Source organism: Pogoniulus pusillus, chromosome 27 (assembly GCF_015220805.1).
Source record: "Pogoniulus pusillus isolate bPogPus1 chromosome 27, bPogPus1.pri, whole genome shotgun sequence".
NCBI lineage: Eukaryota > Metazoa > Chordata > Aves > Piciformes > Lybiidae > Pogoniulus > Pogoniulus pusillus.
The window spans coordinates 12,118,382-12,136,423 of NC_087290.1; the positions used below are offsets into that span (position 1 = coordinate 12,118,382).

General features: G+C 46.9%; 2 protein-coding genes across 4 annotated transcripts; one reads left to right on the forward strand and one right to left on the reverse strand.

Annotated features, from left to right (window-relative positions):
* Nucleotides 1-588: 588 nt before the first annotated feature.
* FBXO39 (F-box protein 39) lies at nucleotides 589-3,774 on the reverse strand. The gene is made up of 3 exons (XM_064166363.1): nucleotides 2,761-3,774; nucleotides 1,563-1,739; nucleotides 589-863 (listed from the first exon to the last, which is right to left on the reverse strand). Exons 1-3 carry the CDS (start codon nucleotides 3,772-3,774, stop codon nucleotides 735-737), a joined length of 1,320 nt encoding a protein of 439 aa, XP_064022433.1. The 3' UTR covers nucleotides 589-734.
* Nucleotides 3,775-6,226: 2,452 nt separating this feature from the next.
* PIMREG (PICALM interacting mitotic regulator) lies at nucleotides 6,227-13,528 on the forward strand. Of its 3 annotated transcripts, XM_064166559.1 has the most exons (6): nucleotides 6,227-6,269; nucleotides 7,580-7,907; nucleotides 8,706-9,031; nucleotides 10,015-10,110; nucleotides 10,898-10,944; nucleotides 12,213-12,296. In XM_064166559.1, the coding sequence occupies exons 2-5, from the start codon at nucleotides 7,617-7,619 to the stop codon at nucleotides 10,926-10,928; spliced, it is 744 nt and encodes a 247-aa protein (XP_064022629.1). In that variant the 5' UTR covers nucleotides 6,227-6,269; nucleotides 7,580-7,616; the 3' UTR covers nucleotides 10,929-10,944; nucleotides 12,213-12,296. The 3 variants fall into 3 exon arrangements, with proteins under 3 accessions (XP_064022629.1, XP_064022627.1, XP_064022628.1); XM_064166557.1 differs by lacking the exon at nucleotides 10,898-10,944 and having other exon boundaries at nucleotides 12,213-13,528; XM_064166558.1 differs by lacking the exon at nucleotides 10,898-10,944 and having other exon boundaries at nucleotides 6,253-6,269; nucleotides 7,588-7,907; nucleotides 12,213-13,528.
* Nucleotides 13,529-18,042: the final 4,514 nt, after the last annotated feature.

Sequence of the window (18,042 nt, forward strand, 5' to 3'; positions counted from 1 at the left end):
AGTAAAGCCTTTGACTCCATCTCTCACAGCATCCTCCTGGGGAGACTGTGGCTGCTCATGGCTTGGATGAGTGGACTCTTCTCTGAGTTAAGAACTGGCTGATGGGAGGGCCCAAAGAGCAGTGGAGAACAGAGTTAACTCCAGTTGGTGGCCAGTCACCAGTGGTGTTCCCCAGGGCTCAGTGCGGGGCCACTTCTCTTTGATGTCTTTATCAATGATCTGGGTGAGGGGATCAAGGCATCCTTCAGTGAGTTTGCAGGTGACACTAAACTGGTGGCAGTGTTGATCTGCTGGAGGATAGGAAAGCTCTGCAAAGGGACCTGGATGGGCTGGATCAATGGGCCAAGGTCAGTTGTGTGAGGTTTAACAGGACCAAGTGCCAATCATTTCCTCACCCCATGCCTCAGTTTCCCTGTTTGCAAAATGGAACCAAGGAGATTAGTGGAGGCTTTATCATGAGAAGTGGCTTTTTTTTTTCACTAGAGATGCCTGGAAGAGGGGGAAAGGGTACACTGCTCCCTTTGGTTCTGGTGAAGGAAAACAAGGCAGGGGCAAGAATAAATGCTGCTAGAGACACAGGAGAACAGCTCTTCAGTCCAACAGTTTAATGCATGGAGTGCATTGGTATCTCACTTTGAGGCATTGCTGCCAAGATTCAAATCTCTTCTTAATGCTCTCCAAAAGGATCTGTTTGTTGCTTGCAGATGTTACTGGGAGTTGTCTCTGCCTGTGGTTTAGTCCACTGAGCAGGTGGTGGCAAAATAATTAAGCTCTGAGTCAATCAGGTATTTGAACCTCCTGTAGATACCACGCAACAGCTGATCCTCCTCAGTGGTGTCTGGCTGGGTTGTGTAAATCTTGACCTGTGCAGCAATGAAGTTGGGTCTCTTAAACACATGGAGCAGGCTCAAGGCCATTAAAGCTTATGACAAGAAGAAGCCTCTGTGACTAATGAGGGATCTAGGGAAGGCAAGTTCCTTGGGTTTGCATCAAATGTTGAGCTTTGACCCTGTTTTCACTCCAAACTGACTGCAAACATCATTCCCTGACACCTTTTGGGAAGAGCAAGGTTCCTTTTCCTCCCAAGAAGTGATTCATCCCTGGGATCTGCACAAATCTGGAGGGATGTCCTAAGTTCAGAATCTAGCACCTCAAGTAGCATGACAGCATGGTTTACACCAACTGCAGCTAGGGATGGCCTCAGTTCAGCCCCCTTAAGAGTGAGATGTGTTTCTGTTATTTTGCAGTTCAGTGGGATTCAGCTCAGCTGTCTCAGATTAAGCACTGGGCCGGGGAGGTGACTGAGAACTAGAGGTGAGAGAAGGAATTCCACTCTAGGAAGGACTTGCAGAATTGCTTGGGCTTCTTAAAATATCTGTGGTGTTCTGTCCGTGGCTAGGTAGGGTGGGAGCTGAGTGGTTCCCAGGCTCATTATAATGCTAAAGAGAGGGAAAGTTGTTACCATTTCCATCAGTGACCTTTCTACGGGCATGGGCACCTCATCTTTCTCTGGGTATTGGAGGAAAGGAAGGTATCAGGAGTTTTGAAGCACAAAGTCTTACCTTTATGGTAGTCAAAATGCATTTCCCTTCTGCACGGTTCTGCAGCAGCCTCTCCATAAAGGTGACACTGAGATATGCCCAGACCTTCAGATAGGACAACCTCTTGCATGCTAAGGTGAGCTGGAGCAGCTCTTCATCCAGCAGCTCGCAGTCATTGTTGAACTCCAGTGTCAGCTTCTGAAAAGGGAATGACACTGTTAGTGCTGCTGCACACAGGTGTGAGCACAGCAACTGCAACTCAGCAAGGAGCACTTTCCCCATTTTACCCAGCGAAGTGGCTGCCAGCAGATCCATTTTTGTATCTTGGCATTAGCAGAGGATCAGTTCTGTACTATGCCAGCAGAATATGCCACAGCAATGGCCACAATCCTGTCAGATTGGGGCTGCCTCTTGCACACTGCAGCCTGAGACAGACAACTTCAGACATCGTAGAAGGCAGTGGGTTGGAAGGGACTTTTAAATGTCTAGATCAAGCCCCTGCAGTAAGCAGGGACATCCTCAGCTAGATCAGGTTGCTTAAAACTCCATCCAGCCTGACCTTGAATGTCTCAAAGGATGGGGCCTCCACCTTCCAGGGACACCTCTCAACTAGACTCAGCTGCTCAAGGCCTCATGCAACCTGGCCTTGAACACCCCCAGGGAGGAGGCAGCCACAGCCTTCCTGGGCAGCCTGTTCCAGGGTCTCACCACCCTCCTACTGAAGGACTTTTTCCTCAGCTCCAGTCTAACCCTGCTCTGTCTCAGCTTCAAACCATTCTCCTTGCCCTGTCTCTAGACATGAGAAGTCTGTCTGTAGCCTTCCTGTAGGATCTCTTCAGGTATTGGAAGGCAGCTCTAAGGTTTCCTTCAGTCTTCTCTAGGCTGAACAATCAGAAAAAGCCTAAATCTTTCTTACAAAAGCAATGTTTCCCTGCCTCAGAGGTTCTTTCTGCTCCCAGATGACATTACAACCACCAGTACTTTGGGTATTTTAGCTTTCTGTGAGGGCAACCTGACAGTGAAGACTAGCATCATTGGGATTGTAATTAGACAAGGCTAATGACCTGGACTAGGCTAAGCTAGAATACTGGAACAGCTCACTTAGGAAAATGACCCTTTGAACATTCCTATTGCTGAGTGCTGTTATGGAGAAGGCCTCCAGGATTCCTTTGCTTAGCTTTGGGATACTGCAGTAAGATGCCTCTGTTGTGTGCCCTACCTGCAGCACACGGTGGTAGGCTGGGATGAGGTTGGTGAGGGTAGGTCTCATTATCCACTCCGGGTTATTGAAATAGCAGCTCCGCAGACTGATGCTTCCAACTGGGATGTCTACCAGCAGGATCTTGGCAAGGTGATCATGCTTCAGAACTCTTTCAAAGAAGAAGTTCACAGTCAGCTTTGGGGCACTCTTGGCCAATTTTGCCCAGGACATTCCCCAGACCACTTGCTCATGAGGGTCATGGATATGACATTTGATATTCAAGGTGGAGAGGGAATGAGCGCTGTGCTCCCGCAGGATGTCCAGCAGCTCATCAGAGAGGCAGTTGTAACTGAGAGAGAGGATGACCAGGCTGTGGAACTTGGACATGGTTTGGTGGAACAAGCTGCTCCTGTAGACATGAAGATGGAGACCGAAGAAATCCTCAATGTTGAGTTTAGATACAAAGCTTTGATTTGTCAAGCAGCTTAGAGAATTCAGAAGCTCACAGCCCTCATCCAGGGCTGCTCTTGCTCCTTTCAAGTTGAGACAATCAAGGTGCTTGTTCATTGTTTGCAGGAAGGTGCCTAAGTGCTTGACAAACTGAGCCCTGACCATGCTCCTCCAGAAGTAGCGCTCTAACTCCAGGTACTGGATGCTGAGGGACACGAGGTGATCGTTGCACTTACTCAGGTGTGAAAGAAGATCTCTCATAACCATTTGAAATCTCTGGGTGAAGGTAGTGCCATGAGGATTTGGTAGCTTGATCTCGAGGTGCTCCAAATACCTGCCAAATTTCTTGGCGTAGAACAGAGCCCGCTGCAGCTCCAATACCTGCGTCCTTGACGGGCGGTTGTAGAAGGCGATGGTTCTGCATCTCCAGAGGGACCCTGAGTACATGACTTGACTCCATTTTACACAGACCAGGGCAGCCTGAGCCCTGTCCTTGTCATCCAACCAGCGGAAAATATTCCTCAGGCAGACATCAGGCAGATGAGCCCAGGAGCTCTGCTCAGGGTTGCTGCTGTCCTCCATTGAGAAGGCAGCTTCTCCGCTTCTCTTCTGGCTGCTGAGCCCAAGTCAGAGGAGAACAGCTGTGGGCAGATTTCTTGCCATTCCCAACAGAGTAGCTGCCAAGCAAATGGATGGAAGTCTGCTTCTTGACATTCAAAACCAACAGTCCTTTCTTTGCCTCTGTACTCAAGCTGTCAAACAAGCTCTTTGTTCTAAGCCACAGTCTAACCTATATCAAAAGGGGGGAAAAAAGAGTGAAGAACAATCCCAGTATAAGCCCAGGACACATAGAATCATAGAATGGTTTAGGTTGGAAGGGACCTCAAAGCTCAGCCAGTTCCAACCCCCTGCCATAGGCAGGGACACCTCCCACTAGAACAGGTCTCTTGAGGTCTCATCCAACCTGGTCCTGAACATGTCCAGGGAGGTTGTGGAGCACAGAGTCACCGAATGTGATCTTTGATCTTTGATCACATTTGGTGCCTCTGTGCTCCACAACCTCCCTAGGCAAGCTGTGCTAGTGTCTCACTACTCTCACTGTAAAGAACTTCTTCCTAACATCCAGTCTAAATCTCCCCTCTGCCAGTTTGACCACATTGCCCCTTGCCCTGTTGTTACAAGACATCTTCTTGGTCTTCACTCTAGCTAAACAGAAAAATGCTCTCAAGAGCTGATAGAGCTTTGGTTAGCATCAGCTGTAGTTGATAATGGTCTGTGGTGTGTCTAAAAGTATCCACTGCTTTGGGCTGTAGACAGTACCGGCAGTTCTAACTGGTGCCTGCTCTCATCCTCCTGGGGTACTCTTCCATGACAATCACCTGAGGTAGCAGCACCCTGACTTCAAGGTATTAGCTCTGTCAGAATGTAAGAAACACTAAGAGTTGTTCTGTCACTTGGTTTGAGCAAGTTCAGTCGTGCTTGATGGACAGGCAGCAGGCTGGTGAGTCAAGACCAACTGGGTAGCGGTAAAACATAGACTGATAGAATCAGTGAGGGTTGGAAGGGACCACAAGGATCATGCAGTTCCAACCCTCCTGTCGTGGGCAGGAACATCGACTCTAGATCCGGCTGGCCAAAGCCTCACCCAGCCTGGCCTTAAACACCTCCAGGGATAGGGCCTCAACCACCTCCCTGGGCAACCTGCTCCAGGCTCTCACCACTCTCACGGTGAAGAACTTCCTCCTCATGGCCAATCTGAATTTCCCCCCCTCCAGCTTTGCTCCATTCTCCCTAGTCCTGTCACTACCTGATATCCTAAAAAGTCCCTCCCTTGCTTTTTTGTAGCCCCCCTTCAGATACTGGAAGGCCACAATAAGGTCACCTTGGAGCCTCCTCTTCTCCAGACTGAACAGCCCCAACTCTTTCAGTCTGACCTCATGGGAGAGGTGCTCCAGCCCTCTGAGCATCCTCATGGCCCATGTAAGCAAACAACCACAATGCCAGAAGTTACCAGTCCCACTCTCAAGGCTGGGCTCCCTGTGCACTTTTCCAGCTCTCATAGTCTCCCTCCTGAGTTCAGGACTTGTTTCCTCTACCTCTGAACCTTCTCTCTGCAAGTTCTGTGGTTGCCATGGAGCAGAGAGGTAACATTTGTGATGTCATGACAAATGGCATGTGCAGGAGCAAGCAGCTCTCCTCACCCACGTTAGAGCCTGTGAATATGAGGAGGCAGCAGCAGCACGGTGTAAAACACAGCTCTGGGGCAGTGGCACTGCCCAGCAGGCATCCTGCAGCGTGCCTGGCTTGGCTGCCCCATGCCTCTCAGCCACATCTTTGCAGTGGAGGTGGCTCTAGCTCTGAGGTGGCAGCTCTGAGTTTAATTTGGTGATGAACAAACAGGCAAAACCATTGAAAAAAAACTCAGAGTTTGCTACAGCTGTTCTCAGGATGCACTTTCAGGTGGGAGTGTTTTGAAGACGAAGAGTTTGCAGCTGCTCTTGTCCTCTGGGGTAGGATAAGGAAGCTCCACGAAGTACAGCTCTGCAACCTAAGCAAGCCACTGTGAGCGCTCACTCTTTCTTTGCTGCCTGGTTTGCCACAGGGTCTATCCCGGCTTGCTTCCAGTTCAAGCTGTGCAGCTACACCAGCTGCCTCCGCCAGGCCGTGGACCTCCAGGACGCAGGGCCGCAAAGGCACCAAACGCGCGGGGAGCAGGCAGGCGCAGCACTGCTGCTGTGCTCGGGCAGCAGTCGCCATCAGCGCCTCTTGCGCTGCAGGAGCCGGGGGAGAAGCGCCTGCGAGTTCCCACCGCACGCTGCGGCTGCCGCCGGCCCCCGGCCCCGCTCCCCGGGCGGCACGGGCGCGGCCCATGCGCAGGCGCGAAGCCGTGTAACGGCCGGCGCGCGTGCAGCGGCGCAGCCAATCGGGGTGGGCTCCGGCAGCAGCGCAGCCAATGGGAGCGGGCCGCGGCGGCGGCCCCAGAGCAGTGGGCGGGGCGGCGTTCAAACGCGCCGGCGGCGGCGGCAGGGCCAGGAGGGCTTCGGGTGCGGTGGCTGTGCCGGGTCCCGATCGTCGCTGTGAGTACAGAGCCGAGCGGCTGTCGCAGCCAGACGGCTGCAGCCTGCGCTTCATCGCTCAGCGAGAGGCCTGAGCCGCTCTCTTCCGGCCCTGGCGTCGCCTTTGGCGCTTAACAGCGCCCGGCGGGCCAGATAATGGTGCCGGCTGAGCTGGCCAGGTGTCGCCGTGTCAGCTCCCGCGGCGCACAGCCGGTCCTGCTGGCCAGGCCGCAGCTGTACGAGCGATTCGGGCCTCGACTAGCCTGTAGCTAGTACAGGGAATGATAGCCACGGGAACGGAGCCCCGGCTGGCCAGTGGAAGCTGCGGGGATGAGCTCCCCGGACACGGTCGGGTTGCTGCGACAGGCTTGGGAGCTGCCTGCGTTTGCCGTGGCTTCCAGGGGATAAGCTGCGAGCTAGTAAGGGAAGCGATTGGTTAGGGCTGGGTGCTAGGTTGGACTGGATGATCTTGGAGGTCTCTTCCAACCTGGTTGATTCTATGATTCTTTGACTTCGATGAGCCTTACTGATTGCTGGCACAAACAAGAACACTTGAGAGAGCAAGAGAGACACTTCGGGAGATCACAGTAGTAAGGGATAAGTAATGGGCTTTCCTAATGGTGTAATGATGGCAGAGACCTCCCAGCTTCTTTTATTAACAGCGACCTGCGGTGAAGTGTTGGTAAAAATAATTCGCTCTCGTTCAGATTGCTAAACTACACTTGCGTTTCCAGTTGCTGTGCAGAAGTAATTTTCTAGTGCTATCCTAGCTTGATAATTAGTGAAAACCAAGAATTTAGTTGTGTATCTATGCAGATGTTTAAATTGTTGTATATCACATAGATAATAGGCATTTTAGCTTTTGCCACCACTGTCTTCTGCCAGCAACCATCCTGGCATTTCAGGACTAGCACATCCACGGTCATAACTGGGACTAAAGTTTGAGCCTGGGGCTAGCAGCTCAGGCAAAAGACAACAGCAGCTGTGTAAGTTTGCCTGGCAGTGGAAGGCTGTTTTGTTTAATGAAAACAAGAATTTGGGATACAAGACCTTAATCTAAGATGCCAAGAAAAGGCTTGCAGTTAGAGAGTGTTTACCTCACAGCCTTGAGTCTCACAGCTTTCTAGCTCTGATATCCAGCACTGGTGACGCAGTGTAGGACTTCCTCATGGGCATGCACAGACCTAAAGCTACAGGCACCAGTTACGTTCTCCTTCAAGTCTGTTTAGCTCTGGTTTGGTCGTCTAGGGCAGATGTAACAACGTATTGTACAACAGTTTCCATTTGTCCTTTTTCACACTGCTCTGTACTTTGTACGCTCTCATTCCAAGTGTTGCAGGAATAAGCTTGACCAGGAATTGCAACAAGATGGCATCTGTGCTACAAAACGTCAAGGCCTCAATGTCTTGGCGGAAACACCAGCTCCTGGGTGACTTTGATGAGAATGAGAGCCCTGTGCCTGACAAATTCAAGAGAAGGCCTTCTCTGAGCTCTCTCAATACCATCCGCATGTCCCTGCGGAAGCGAGTACCATTAAAGCCAGTAGAGATGAATTTTCATGAGACCCCAACTTGGGAAAGCCTGGAAGCAAGACAGAAGTGCCAAACTCTTCAGAGTATTAGAAGAACAGCAAAAAATGCTTTTGGAACAGTGTCCCAGGTAGTTTATTTTTTTGCTTTAACTTCAGTACTAAGATTTCTGGACTCTATACTGAAAGCTGCATTCCAGAGGGTCTATTGCATGCACTTGCACACCATAACAATTGTTTCATAGATGCTAATTAGTGCAAGCCTTAATATCCATCCTGAATTATGGAGAGGCAAATTATAGTTCTGGCAGAACAGGAAGGAAGGTGAAAAGAAGAAATATAAGATGTAGTTTCCTCAGAACTTTGACTTTATTGCTAAGTAAATGCTTTTCTCCTACTGTATTTTCATCATGTATGGTAAATCAGCCTTCACCTGGAGGCAGATGGGTAGGGGCTGCCATTGCTTATAAAGAATTGTTTGTGATAAATGTGTGGTGTTTTGGATGATTCAAATGTTTTACTCCTTTCCCTGTACCCATTCTATTTATTAGCATGTTCTTCATTGCAGTCAGTTTAAATCTGGACTGACAAAACCCACTAGATGGTAGCAAACTTGAGCTTGCACTTTGCTACCAAAGGGTGGAGACCTCTGATTGTAATTGCATCAGTTATATGTTCGGGAGCCTGTACAGGAGCAGCAGCAGCTGTGTTCCATTGCTTGGGGAAGTCCTTGGAAGTTAGAAAGTCTGGGGGAAGAAATGACTCCCCCAACACAAATGGGCACAGAAGGTCGAGAAGCATTCATGCTAGGTTAAAACTGATGTGAGCAGGGAAGCTAGGGGCTCAGGTCCAGTTTTGTCTTTATGGTTTCAGACTTCAGGCTCATGGAGTCAGTTTAGCATAACAGGTCTGTCTAATGCACCTTGCAGAGAATACAGAAGTCTTGTCAAAGCCCAGTGTGCCCCATGCTGACCTGTCCAGCTGAATCCATCAGCAGAAGCTGTGCCACCAGTTCTGCCAAGAAAAGAAGTACCACACCTCGAACCTCCCGCCGTAAGGAGTCAGCAGCCAGTTCCAAAGGCACCCCAAGATCCAGCAAAAGAGCCCAGCTTAGGCCAACAAGGGTGTCAGAACACAGAGAATGCAAGGGTTTGTCAGCCTGGCTTGGCAAAGATGCTGTCTCTCTCCGGAGGTCGAGAAGAGCAGCAGCACTGAAGAGTCCTTATTCATCACCTGCTCCTAGCAGCAGAAAGCTGTAAGTCACATTCCTTTGCAAACCTTATTCTGCTGGGGTTTGGGTTTGTGGATTATTTTTAGATTTATATATATATATATATATCTCATTTGGGGTTGGTTTTTGTTGTTCTTAAAATTACTGACTAGAGAATCTTGTAAGGTGAAAGGCAAAATCTGAAGGTTGCTGTCCTGGTCTCCCTGAAAGGGTGTGCAGTTCAAATAGAGAGTTAAGGACCCTGTATGGACAGGAGCTGAGCACTGGGTAGAGATAAAACTTGAAACTTTATGTAGTGCTGTGGCAAGAACTTTTGAAAAGCCACACTTGCACTGTGTGAATTTACACCGTGTGTCTCAGCAGCAGCCCCCATCAGACACTGGTGACATACCTGAGCTCGTTGCTGTACCTTTCTGGTAAAGAAGAATGCTCTTAATCCATCTCTCCTGCTTAGCTCTAGCTTTTCCAGAGCTGCTATTTGTATTCCAGAAATCATAGCATGGTCTGTGTTGGAAGTGACCTCTGAAGGTCATCTAGTCCAACCCCCTCTGCAATAAGCATGACCATCCTCAACTAGACCATGCTGCCCAGAGCCCTGTCAAGCCTCATATTTCAATGGCTTTGCTTGTGCTGAGCTTTTATAGACTAGAGAGATTCTTGCCTCAAAAGTGTGACAGATAAAGGGTTGTCAGTTAGGGAAATACTTTGTAATGTGCCTAGATTTGGGGTGTTTTGTCAAAGTCACATGAGAAATGTCCAGGCTAGAAGCTGAATCCAACTCTTGTGTATCTCAACCTGGTGTTTAAATCAGGAGACAGCTGTTATGGGGATGAGTGGAGATAGGAACAGCTTGTCAGTGGTATTAAAAGCATGATTGTTACAATGCTGAGTTTCTCTCTGTGAAGTCTGGAGGTGACTAGAGTTAGTGCAGGGACACAAAGGTTTGGGTAGCATCACTTGGTCAGTCTGCCAGGCTTCATCTTTAGCAATGATCATTCTGTTTGCAGAGAGTTTGACTGTGAGCTGGAGCTGGTCTCCTCCAGGATCTGCCAGTTGAAGCGCCTCTCCCAGGCATTTGATGATGCTGCTGTGCAAGAGGAGAGGTAAATGCTGCTGTCAGCTTTTAGCAACAGGTTGCCTGCCACTTGGACGTTGACAACTGCAGGCTAAGTGATCCCCTGCAACTCAGAATGTGGAATAGTTGCAGAACATTCTCAGCTGTGGTATGGCAGAGCCTTCAAGATACTTGTGCAGGTTAAATCCACAGTGGGACTTGCTCCTTCTAAAGCCTGTCAAATGCTCTCTTTGCTTTTAAGTTTCTTGCTGTGGAAATGATTTTTTTCCAGCAAGAGTCTCATGAGAACAGCAGCTCCTTGTCTCTGTCTGAAAGAGATGCCAACCCAGGCTGGGAACAAGGGGGTCCCACTGCACCGACGCTGTCACTGGTGCCTGTACATTTCTAGAGAAGCTGTTTATTGGGTAGCAGGATGGTTACAGACAACCCACGGTACCCAGAACTCAACAGCTCATGGGATGCAGAAGCCTCTTGCACAGCACCTTGGTTTATCCATGAGGGGGTAGGCTGCTGTGCTTGTGAAAGTTATGTCACTCTCAATTAGACAGTAAAGGTCAGAAGTGTTATCACAGGGCAACTCCTTCTTCCACTCTTGGAACAAGCATTCCATAATTGAATCTCAAGCAGCTAAAAATCTATAGAGGGCTTAGCATTAAGTACTTTTACCTATAGAGGTAAGAACTTAAAACCCTACATAATTGCCAAACCTCAGTTTTTACCAATGGGACCATTTCTAGCTGATCTTGTAGGATGTTAATGATCCTCTCCATTGAAAGTTCATTAAATCTCACTGCTAATATTCTCCCATCTGTTAGTGATATGACAGTTTCTCTCATTGGTAACTGAAGATAGTATCAACCAGGTAAAGTAGCTGTTCCTTTGCCTTGTCTGTGCCTGCATGCCTCTGTGAGGAGAGAACCCTGCTGTCTGGAGAGAGAAGGGCTGCTTAGCTCAGGCTGCTTGAAAGTATTGAGTGGAACCACAGGATTTTTTTCCACCTATTCACTGTGTATATCTCTGCTGCAGCAGAGCACTGCAGCTGAAAAGCTTCACCTCTACATGTTGGCTGCACTGCAGCTGAAAAGCTTCACCTCTACATACTGGCTTAGTGAAACCCTTGTGAGTTCACACTGAACCCTAAGTTGGGCTTCTAGCCAAAGAGCAGCTCTTCTCACCCCAGACCAGAAAACTACTGATACTAATGGTTTTGTTACTCCACCTCAGTCCTCACCCATTTCTAATGATGATGACAAAGCATGCCTGAACATTTCACAACCTTTCTTTTCCATCCCTTGGTAGTTAAGACAGTGCTAGTACAGTAAGAGCAGCACAGCAATTGTTCCTAAATGGATGAGCACTGTTTCTAAATATCACTGCTAGTGTCAATTCATTGAGCCATTATCAGGTGAATGTCTCTATTAGCTTCACTGAGAACTGTATTGTGACATTCCTATCTTCACCCTGTGTGTTGGAACTGGTCCCTTTGTTACAGTTACATTCTGAATGTTGTGTCCTGTTTCAGCAGGTGTAGGCCTTAGGTTGCTGTAGCAAGAAAAAGGAGAGCAGTTTGAAATGCTTGAGTGAAACCTTAAGCAGTGAGATGTACTGCTTCCACTAAACGATTTGGCCCACTTCTGCATCTGTAGATGCACACAATGTGCTCTGTCACCAGCTGGTTTGTAGGTTGCCTACTGGAACAACCAAATCCTTTTCTTTTTGGAGGTGCTCTTACAGTCTTACATATGACTTTGTTACAGTACCCAACTGTCATGAGTTTTAGAGTTACCTCCCTTTTCATCTTCCATGCTGCCACAAATCTTGATCTCAAGCTGTTTACAGTCACCAGTTCCATGTTCTAATATTTTTCATTTTAATGACTTCACAAGAGGAGCCTTTCTGGTGATAAAGTCTAAAGTACTGCAGTACTTCATTCATGCTGTCAGTTATGCTCAGTGAAGGTAACCAAGTATTTTCTGGCTAACGTTCAGAACTGTTAGACAGTGAAAGTGTAGAGGGCCCAGCCCTTTTCCTTGCTCCCACCTAACAGTTTCCCAGCACTCTGCATGACAAGCAGTTCATTAACCTTACAGACTTCATGTTGCTAATGGCAGTCTTCTCTTTCCTCTGCAGGCTCCATTCGGTATCAGACTACAGCTCTTTGACGGCACAGAACTTGCAGTCTGCACGTCCAGCTCAGAAACCTTCTCAAGCTATCAGAGGGTGTGCAAAGAAACTCTATGGAGCACTTGGTACCTAGGCAGAGAGAGCTGTAACTAGTGTTAGTTTATGAGCACATATAAAGGAGAGCTCTGTGGAGTGCTTGTAAAGGTGCACTCCATACACAGAAAGCCATAACATTTTATAATCTTTCATGACAAAGCAGCTCAGGCCTTCCCTCCCCCTGCTTTCTCTTTCCAAGTGAACAGGAGAATCAGAGTAGTAGCACATCTGCTGAGACAGGAACTACTTGGACATCTATGCTGAACGGACCAGAGCAAGGGCCATCATAGGCAGTATTTAGACTGGTATCCAATTGCCACAAGCTGCAGTAATAACACTTTGCATACTGAAAATGCTGGTCCGTTATGCTGACAGCTTAACATATATATATAACATATATATATATACACAAAGAAAGCAAAAGTTGAGCATTGTGTTTAGCTGGAAGTTAGTGAAACAGCAGTGATTTGTTATCCTGACCACAACTGCCATTGCAAGGCAACAGGTTTCTGTGGAGTCATTCATACCATGAGAGAGAAACTACATTAAGACTTTGTTAAGGATTGCTATTAGATTAGCCTAATTAATCCTAAGTACTTAGGTTCCAGACAAGCTGTACAGTATTTCCTGCTGCTGCTTTAAACAGCCTCTTGGCAGTTGAGTTAGACATTGGTTTTGTACTACAACATCTTTTAGTTCTGGGCAGTAGCTCAGATTTATTCTTTCCATGTCCCAGTGCTACTCCTATAAAGCTTTCACTGAGATGGTGTCTTGTTCATAAATATTTTAAATATGACTTTTGTGAAGGAAAGAGAGTTGGAGTCAACCTCCAATCTAAGTATTGTTTCAGGCAGTCAGATGTATTAAACGGCCTCTATTTATACTGCTTCCACTAGCTGCTAGGATATGTACAGTGATGGCTTAATAGTTCCCCACATCACTGGTAAGAAAAATCAGTGACACTGTTTGCTTAAAGGCAAGGAAGGTTTTATTTGACTAATCTGTGATAAGATTTTAAAAACCAGCTCACGTCAAAATCTGTACCAGTTGTAGAAATCTTACTCCTTGTTCCATATTAAGAAATTCATTATTGTACATTTTTGTTTTGATTCTTTACAAGGCAGCCATAGGAAATATAAACATTTGTCACCAGATAGAACCTTCTCACAGTCAAACAATAGTCCAAAGTATGCACAGAATAATAAAACTACAAGCTGAAAGTAACAGCTACAATTTTCAAGTTTCCTTGGATGAATTCAGTTGGAAGTGGACTGATCCCTTCCCTCCCCCTATAAATAGAAAAATAAATTATGCAGAAGGCCTGGGGTTCTGTGAGAGGACTGCCACTGGGCTCTACACCAGCCCTCCCTCAATAACCTTATCTTTAAAGCTTGCAATCTGTAAATTCCAGTTCAGCGTTGTCCTGTCTGGAAAAACAGCTCCCAGCATGACACGGTAAGCCCTGCACCTCTCTCTCTTCTCCCTCATGAGTTCTGTGCACCCTCACAAATGAGAAGTGACCTGTCAGATTTGCTTCCTGTTCCCCCAGCACCCATAGTTAGCTCCAGTTGATTGGAGCCTACTGACAGAAATACAACTGGAAGGCAAACAGTAATCCTCTTACCTTGGGCTTCAGATGAAATGAGGGAAAGATGAAAACACCAACACCTGACTTCAGAGTCCATCACACAGGAGCTTAGCTGCTCCAGGACAGTTCTTATTTCTGCAAACAAGAGCTCTCTTCATCCCCCAAAATGTGATACTAGCGCCTTTTTTCTCTTTTAATGGGAGACCAAATCTAGGCTCATCTGTAGGGACCTCCATTTACCCTTGAATGGCTAAACAGAATGAAGCCAAATAACCTTGTTAACCCCCACGACTTCTGCTGAGGCTATGAACACAGAGCCTGGGGAATAACTACTCTTAGAGAAGCAACTTGGGAAGTTTTGTGTTTATGGGACCTCTATCCTGTAGCAGCTGTGGATGAGGATGGGAAGCACCACTGCATGCCTGAAATGAACAATTCAATGCAGATCTCTTGAGTTCAGAGACCACACTTCAAGCTGTAATCAGGAAAATCAAGAAATTGCAGTGTACAGCTGCTTCTTCCCATTCTGCCAATGGGCTCATTAAAAAGGTGCCCATTCTCTGCTCACCCTTCCATAGCTTAGCTGCAAGAGGGGGGGGGGGGGAAAGCCTGGGGAAAAATCCTGATCAGTAACAATTGTTACCTGCTTTAAAAATGTACCTATTTCTTGATTTCAGGTATTATTTAAAAGGCTTATAAGTGAATTTTAACAAGTGTTAGGAAACAAAGAGACATTAAAAAAGAAAATATTTCTTTCTGTTTTTTTTCCCCCCTTTGTAAATTTATTCCCTGGTGCTATAAATTTAAGCACTGGAGATTTGCTTAAGCAGGCACAGAAGTAGTGCCCTAGTCTAAAGGCTGCAAAAACGGGACAGTTTTGTTCACTCATAATGGCAAACAAAGGTTGTTCTGCAGAAGAGTGGAGCTCCCAGCTAGTCATGGGCCTGGTTGGAACTAGATGATCTTTGAGGTCCCTTCCAACCTAAATCATTCTATAGTTAATGTATGCCATCTATTTTTCCCTACTGGTAGTTGCACTTACCTAGAAACAGTGATACTATTGAGAAGTGCCTTCCCAAGGTACCAGAGGAACAGGTGAAGTAACCTGTAAGAATCCAGCCTGCTTTTGTGCAAAACAATCTGGCAGCTCTCATGAACCCCAGAGAACAACAATTAACAATGCCAGGGGCATTTTTCTACCTAACAAAACGCTGACTAGATACAAACCATGCCACAAAAACCAAACAGGAGTACTTTGGTCAAGCAAGAATCTGGTTCCAAGAGCACTAAAAGTGTATGCAAACACTTAAACCAAAAAAAGAATTCTTGAAACTAAACCAGATTTGGCTCAACATCACTATTCAGGTCTGTGGAATACTCAGCACTTTGTTTGTTTTACACAACACTACTCAAACTTAGCTAACTAGACAAGAAAATTTCATCAACAGCCATTGTGGAGTTTGGGTTTTTTCCCCCATTATTTTGGGATTTTTTAAAATATAATATTGGTTATAAATTTGCTGTGAAAGCAGAACCAGAACTTCACTGAAGGTGGTTTGGTTTTCTTTTCCTTTAGTAACTGCATACACACACACAAACACACAAGCAAAACACAGTTGTGCAGGTGTTTTCACCACGTCTCAAGTCTGCCACTTGTGTTAATCACAGCCATTTGGTTGTGGTGGGGTTTTTTACAGTAATTTAGAAGTGGGTCCATAGCAACAGGGAGAAGTAAATGCTTCCAACTTTGCACTGCCTTAGCACCCACTGGAATAACGATTTTGTGTTTCCTCCATTAAGCAGGTTAGGAGAATGCATTTTTCTGTAACAGATTGGAGGCACTAAAGGTGCTGAAACTACCAATGAGGGGATCCTGTTTTCCTTCAGCATGCACCTGCCTGACTACCTCCTTTTCCTCCTGGGCATGATTTAACACTTCTGTAGCCTTATAAAAGTTTAAGCAAGAAGACTGGGACCAAGCTCATCCTCAGCCTGCTTGAGAAGACTGCTAATCCTTCCAGGAATGGTTAGACTTGATGATCTTAGAGGTGTCTTCCATCCTAAACAATTCCATGATTCAATGAAAGCACAAGGAAAACAAAGCCAGCTGCAAACTGCCAACCATGAACATGCAGTTTCACATGGATGAGGCTTGCAACTAAAATCCTGACCAGAAGCAAAGGCTTTAAGAGAAAACACAATTGAAAAACTATGCTGCAAACCCAGCGAGGCACCAGGCAAACCTCAGGGGTTATCCCAGACACAGCTGGGAAAACAAACAAACAAAAAAGCAGCAAGCAAGTGGTTCATACAATCATGGAATTGTTTAGGTTGGAAAAGGCCTCTAAGAGCATCAAGTCCAACCATTCAGGGAAGGAGTATCAGACCTGAACAGGCTGAGGATAAGCTTGGTCCTAGTCCTCTTGCTTAAGCTTTAATAAGGCTACAGAAGTGTTATGCATGAAGTTCTCTCAGCCACTGAGTCTTGCTGGGCAGCCAGCCCAGCCGTGAGGTGTCTTAAATCTTGTTCATGCTCAGCTCCACCAGACATTGCTTACCCCTTTAGTGGCAATTGCCTGGTGCTTTTAGACCAAATAAAAACAGGTTGCCCAGGGAGGTTGTGGATGACTCCTCCCCAGAGGTTTTCACAGCCAGGCTGGATGAGTAGCCTGGTCTAGCCCTGCCCATGGCAGTGGGAGTCACTCTAGATGACCCTTAAGGTCCCTTCCAACCCAACCCAGGCTGAATTTATGAGTCTATGAAACGCACCTATCATGTGAGGGTTTGGAAGATCAGCTCCTAATTAACATGCAGCCTTAATCTCTAAATTAGTGCCTCGTGTCACTCTGCCAAAGTGCTCAGCTGGAGGCATGTGAACAGGAGATAAACCATCCCATCCCTGAGCAAGAAGGAATTATGCAAAGGCCACACGAGCTCTCATATCTAGCTGCAGGAAATTCAATTAGGGAAAGTATTTTCAGCTTGATTTCATCTCCAGGTGTAGAAAGGTTGAAATGTTACCAGCCTAAATCATGCACACACACACACACACACATACATTTGTTTCACTACTATTAGCTCACAATACTCTTGAGAAGCCAGCACACTGACTACTGCAAAGTTGACTGAGTAATAGAAATAGACAAAATCAATTTTCATGACATTGTGTCTACAAGAGCAAAAGACAGACCTTTACAACCTAGGAGATTGCTCTAACCTTGTGCTCAGCTGCTGGGTCCTTGAATACAGCCAGAGCCACACACAGATCCCTCTTTGGACAGGAAGGAGACCTTTCTACTCCAGCAACTTGAAAAAGACAAATAGCTATTGGAGTCTCTTGAATCATAGAGGTAGACAGCTGAGGAAACGTTAGCTTTGACCTTTGCAGCAGGACCAGTGACTGATGGCAGGAGATGTGCTACACAACACCCAGTGCTTTAAAAGCAGTTTGCAATCAATGTTGCTTTTAGGGCCCCCTAGCAAACTTAACCATTTGCCTGGAGAGTTCCTCCCTTCCAAGCCTTGGGCTCCTGTGCCTGTGCCTGTTTGAAACCAACAAGCAGGAGCATGCCAACAGTGAGCTGACTGAAGGGAGATGCAGCCTGGTTTACCTGCACAGCCTCCTAGCTGCAGAGGACAGGGCAAGAAATGGACTGTGTCTCCATCTCTTGAGGCAGGCTGGATGGATCTCTGAGCAACCTCATCTAGTTGGGGATTTCCCTGCTGACTGCAGGGGGCTTGGACTAGATGATCTCTGGAGGTCCCTTCCAAGGCAGTGCATTCTATGATCAGAATGGGCTGAGACAGGCCACAGAATAATTCCTCTGAGGTTATGGGTTAGAGAAGTAGATGTGACTGGGAAAATATTTGTAAACCTGAAGGCTGCTTCAGTGTAGTTTCAGCCTGGAGAAGAGAAGGTTCTGTAGAGACCTCAGAGCAGCCTTCCAGTACCTGAAGGGGTCCTGCAGGAAAGCTGGGAAGGAAATTTTTACAAGAGTCTGTGGTGACAGAAAGAGGGGAAAAGGTTTGAAACTAGAGCAGGGTAGACTTAGATTGGATATTAGGATGAAATTCTTTACAATGAGGGTGGTGAGACACTGGAGCAGGTTGCCCAGGAGGGCTATGGATGTCCCCTCCCTAGTGGTGCTCAAG

What these genes read in the sequence shown, in the direction of transcription:
- PIMREG (XM_064166557.1), top strand. Translation starts at nt 7,617, where the DNA reads ATGGCATCTGTGCTACAAAACGTCAAGGCCTCAATGTCTTGGCGGAAA. An exon ending in CTTTTGGAACAGTGTCCCAG is followed by an intron (nt 7,908 to 8,705) that starts GTAGTTTATTTT and finishes TGCACCTTGCAG; the next exon opens with AGAATACAGAAGTCTTGTCA. An exon ending in GCTGCTGTGCAAGAGGAGAG is followed by an intron (nt 10,111 to 12,212) that starts GTAAATGCTGCT and finishes TTTCCTCTGCAG; the next exon opens with GCTCCATTCGGTATCAGACT.
- FBXO39 (XM_064166363.1), bottom strand. Translation starts at nt 3,774, where the DNA reads ATGGAGGACAGCAGCAACCCTGAGCAGAGCTCCTGGGCTCATCTGCCT. An exon ending in CCTACCACCGTGTGCTGCAG is followed by an intron (nt 1,740 to 2,760) that starts GTAGGGCACACA and finishes TTCCCTTTTCAG; the next exon opens with AAGCTGACACTGGAGTTCAA. An exon ending in GCATTTTGACTACCATAAAG is followed by an intron (nt 864 to 1,562) that starts GTAAGACTTTGT and finishes ATTGCTGCACAG; the next exon opens with GTCAAGATTTACACAACCCA.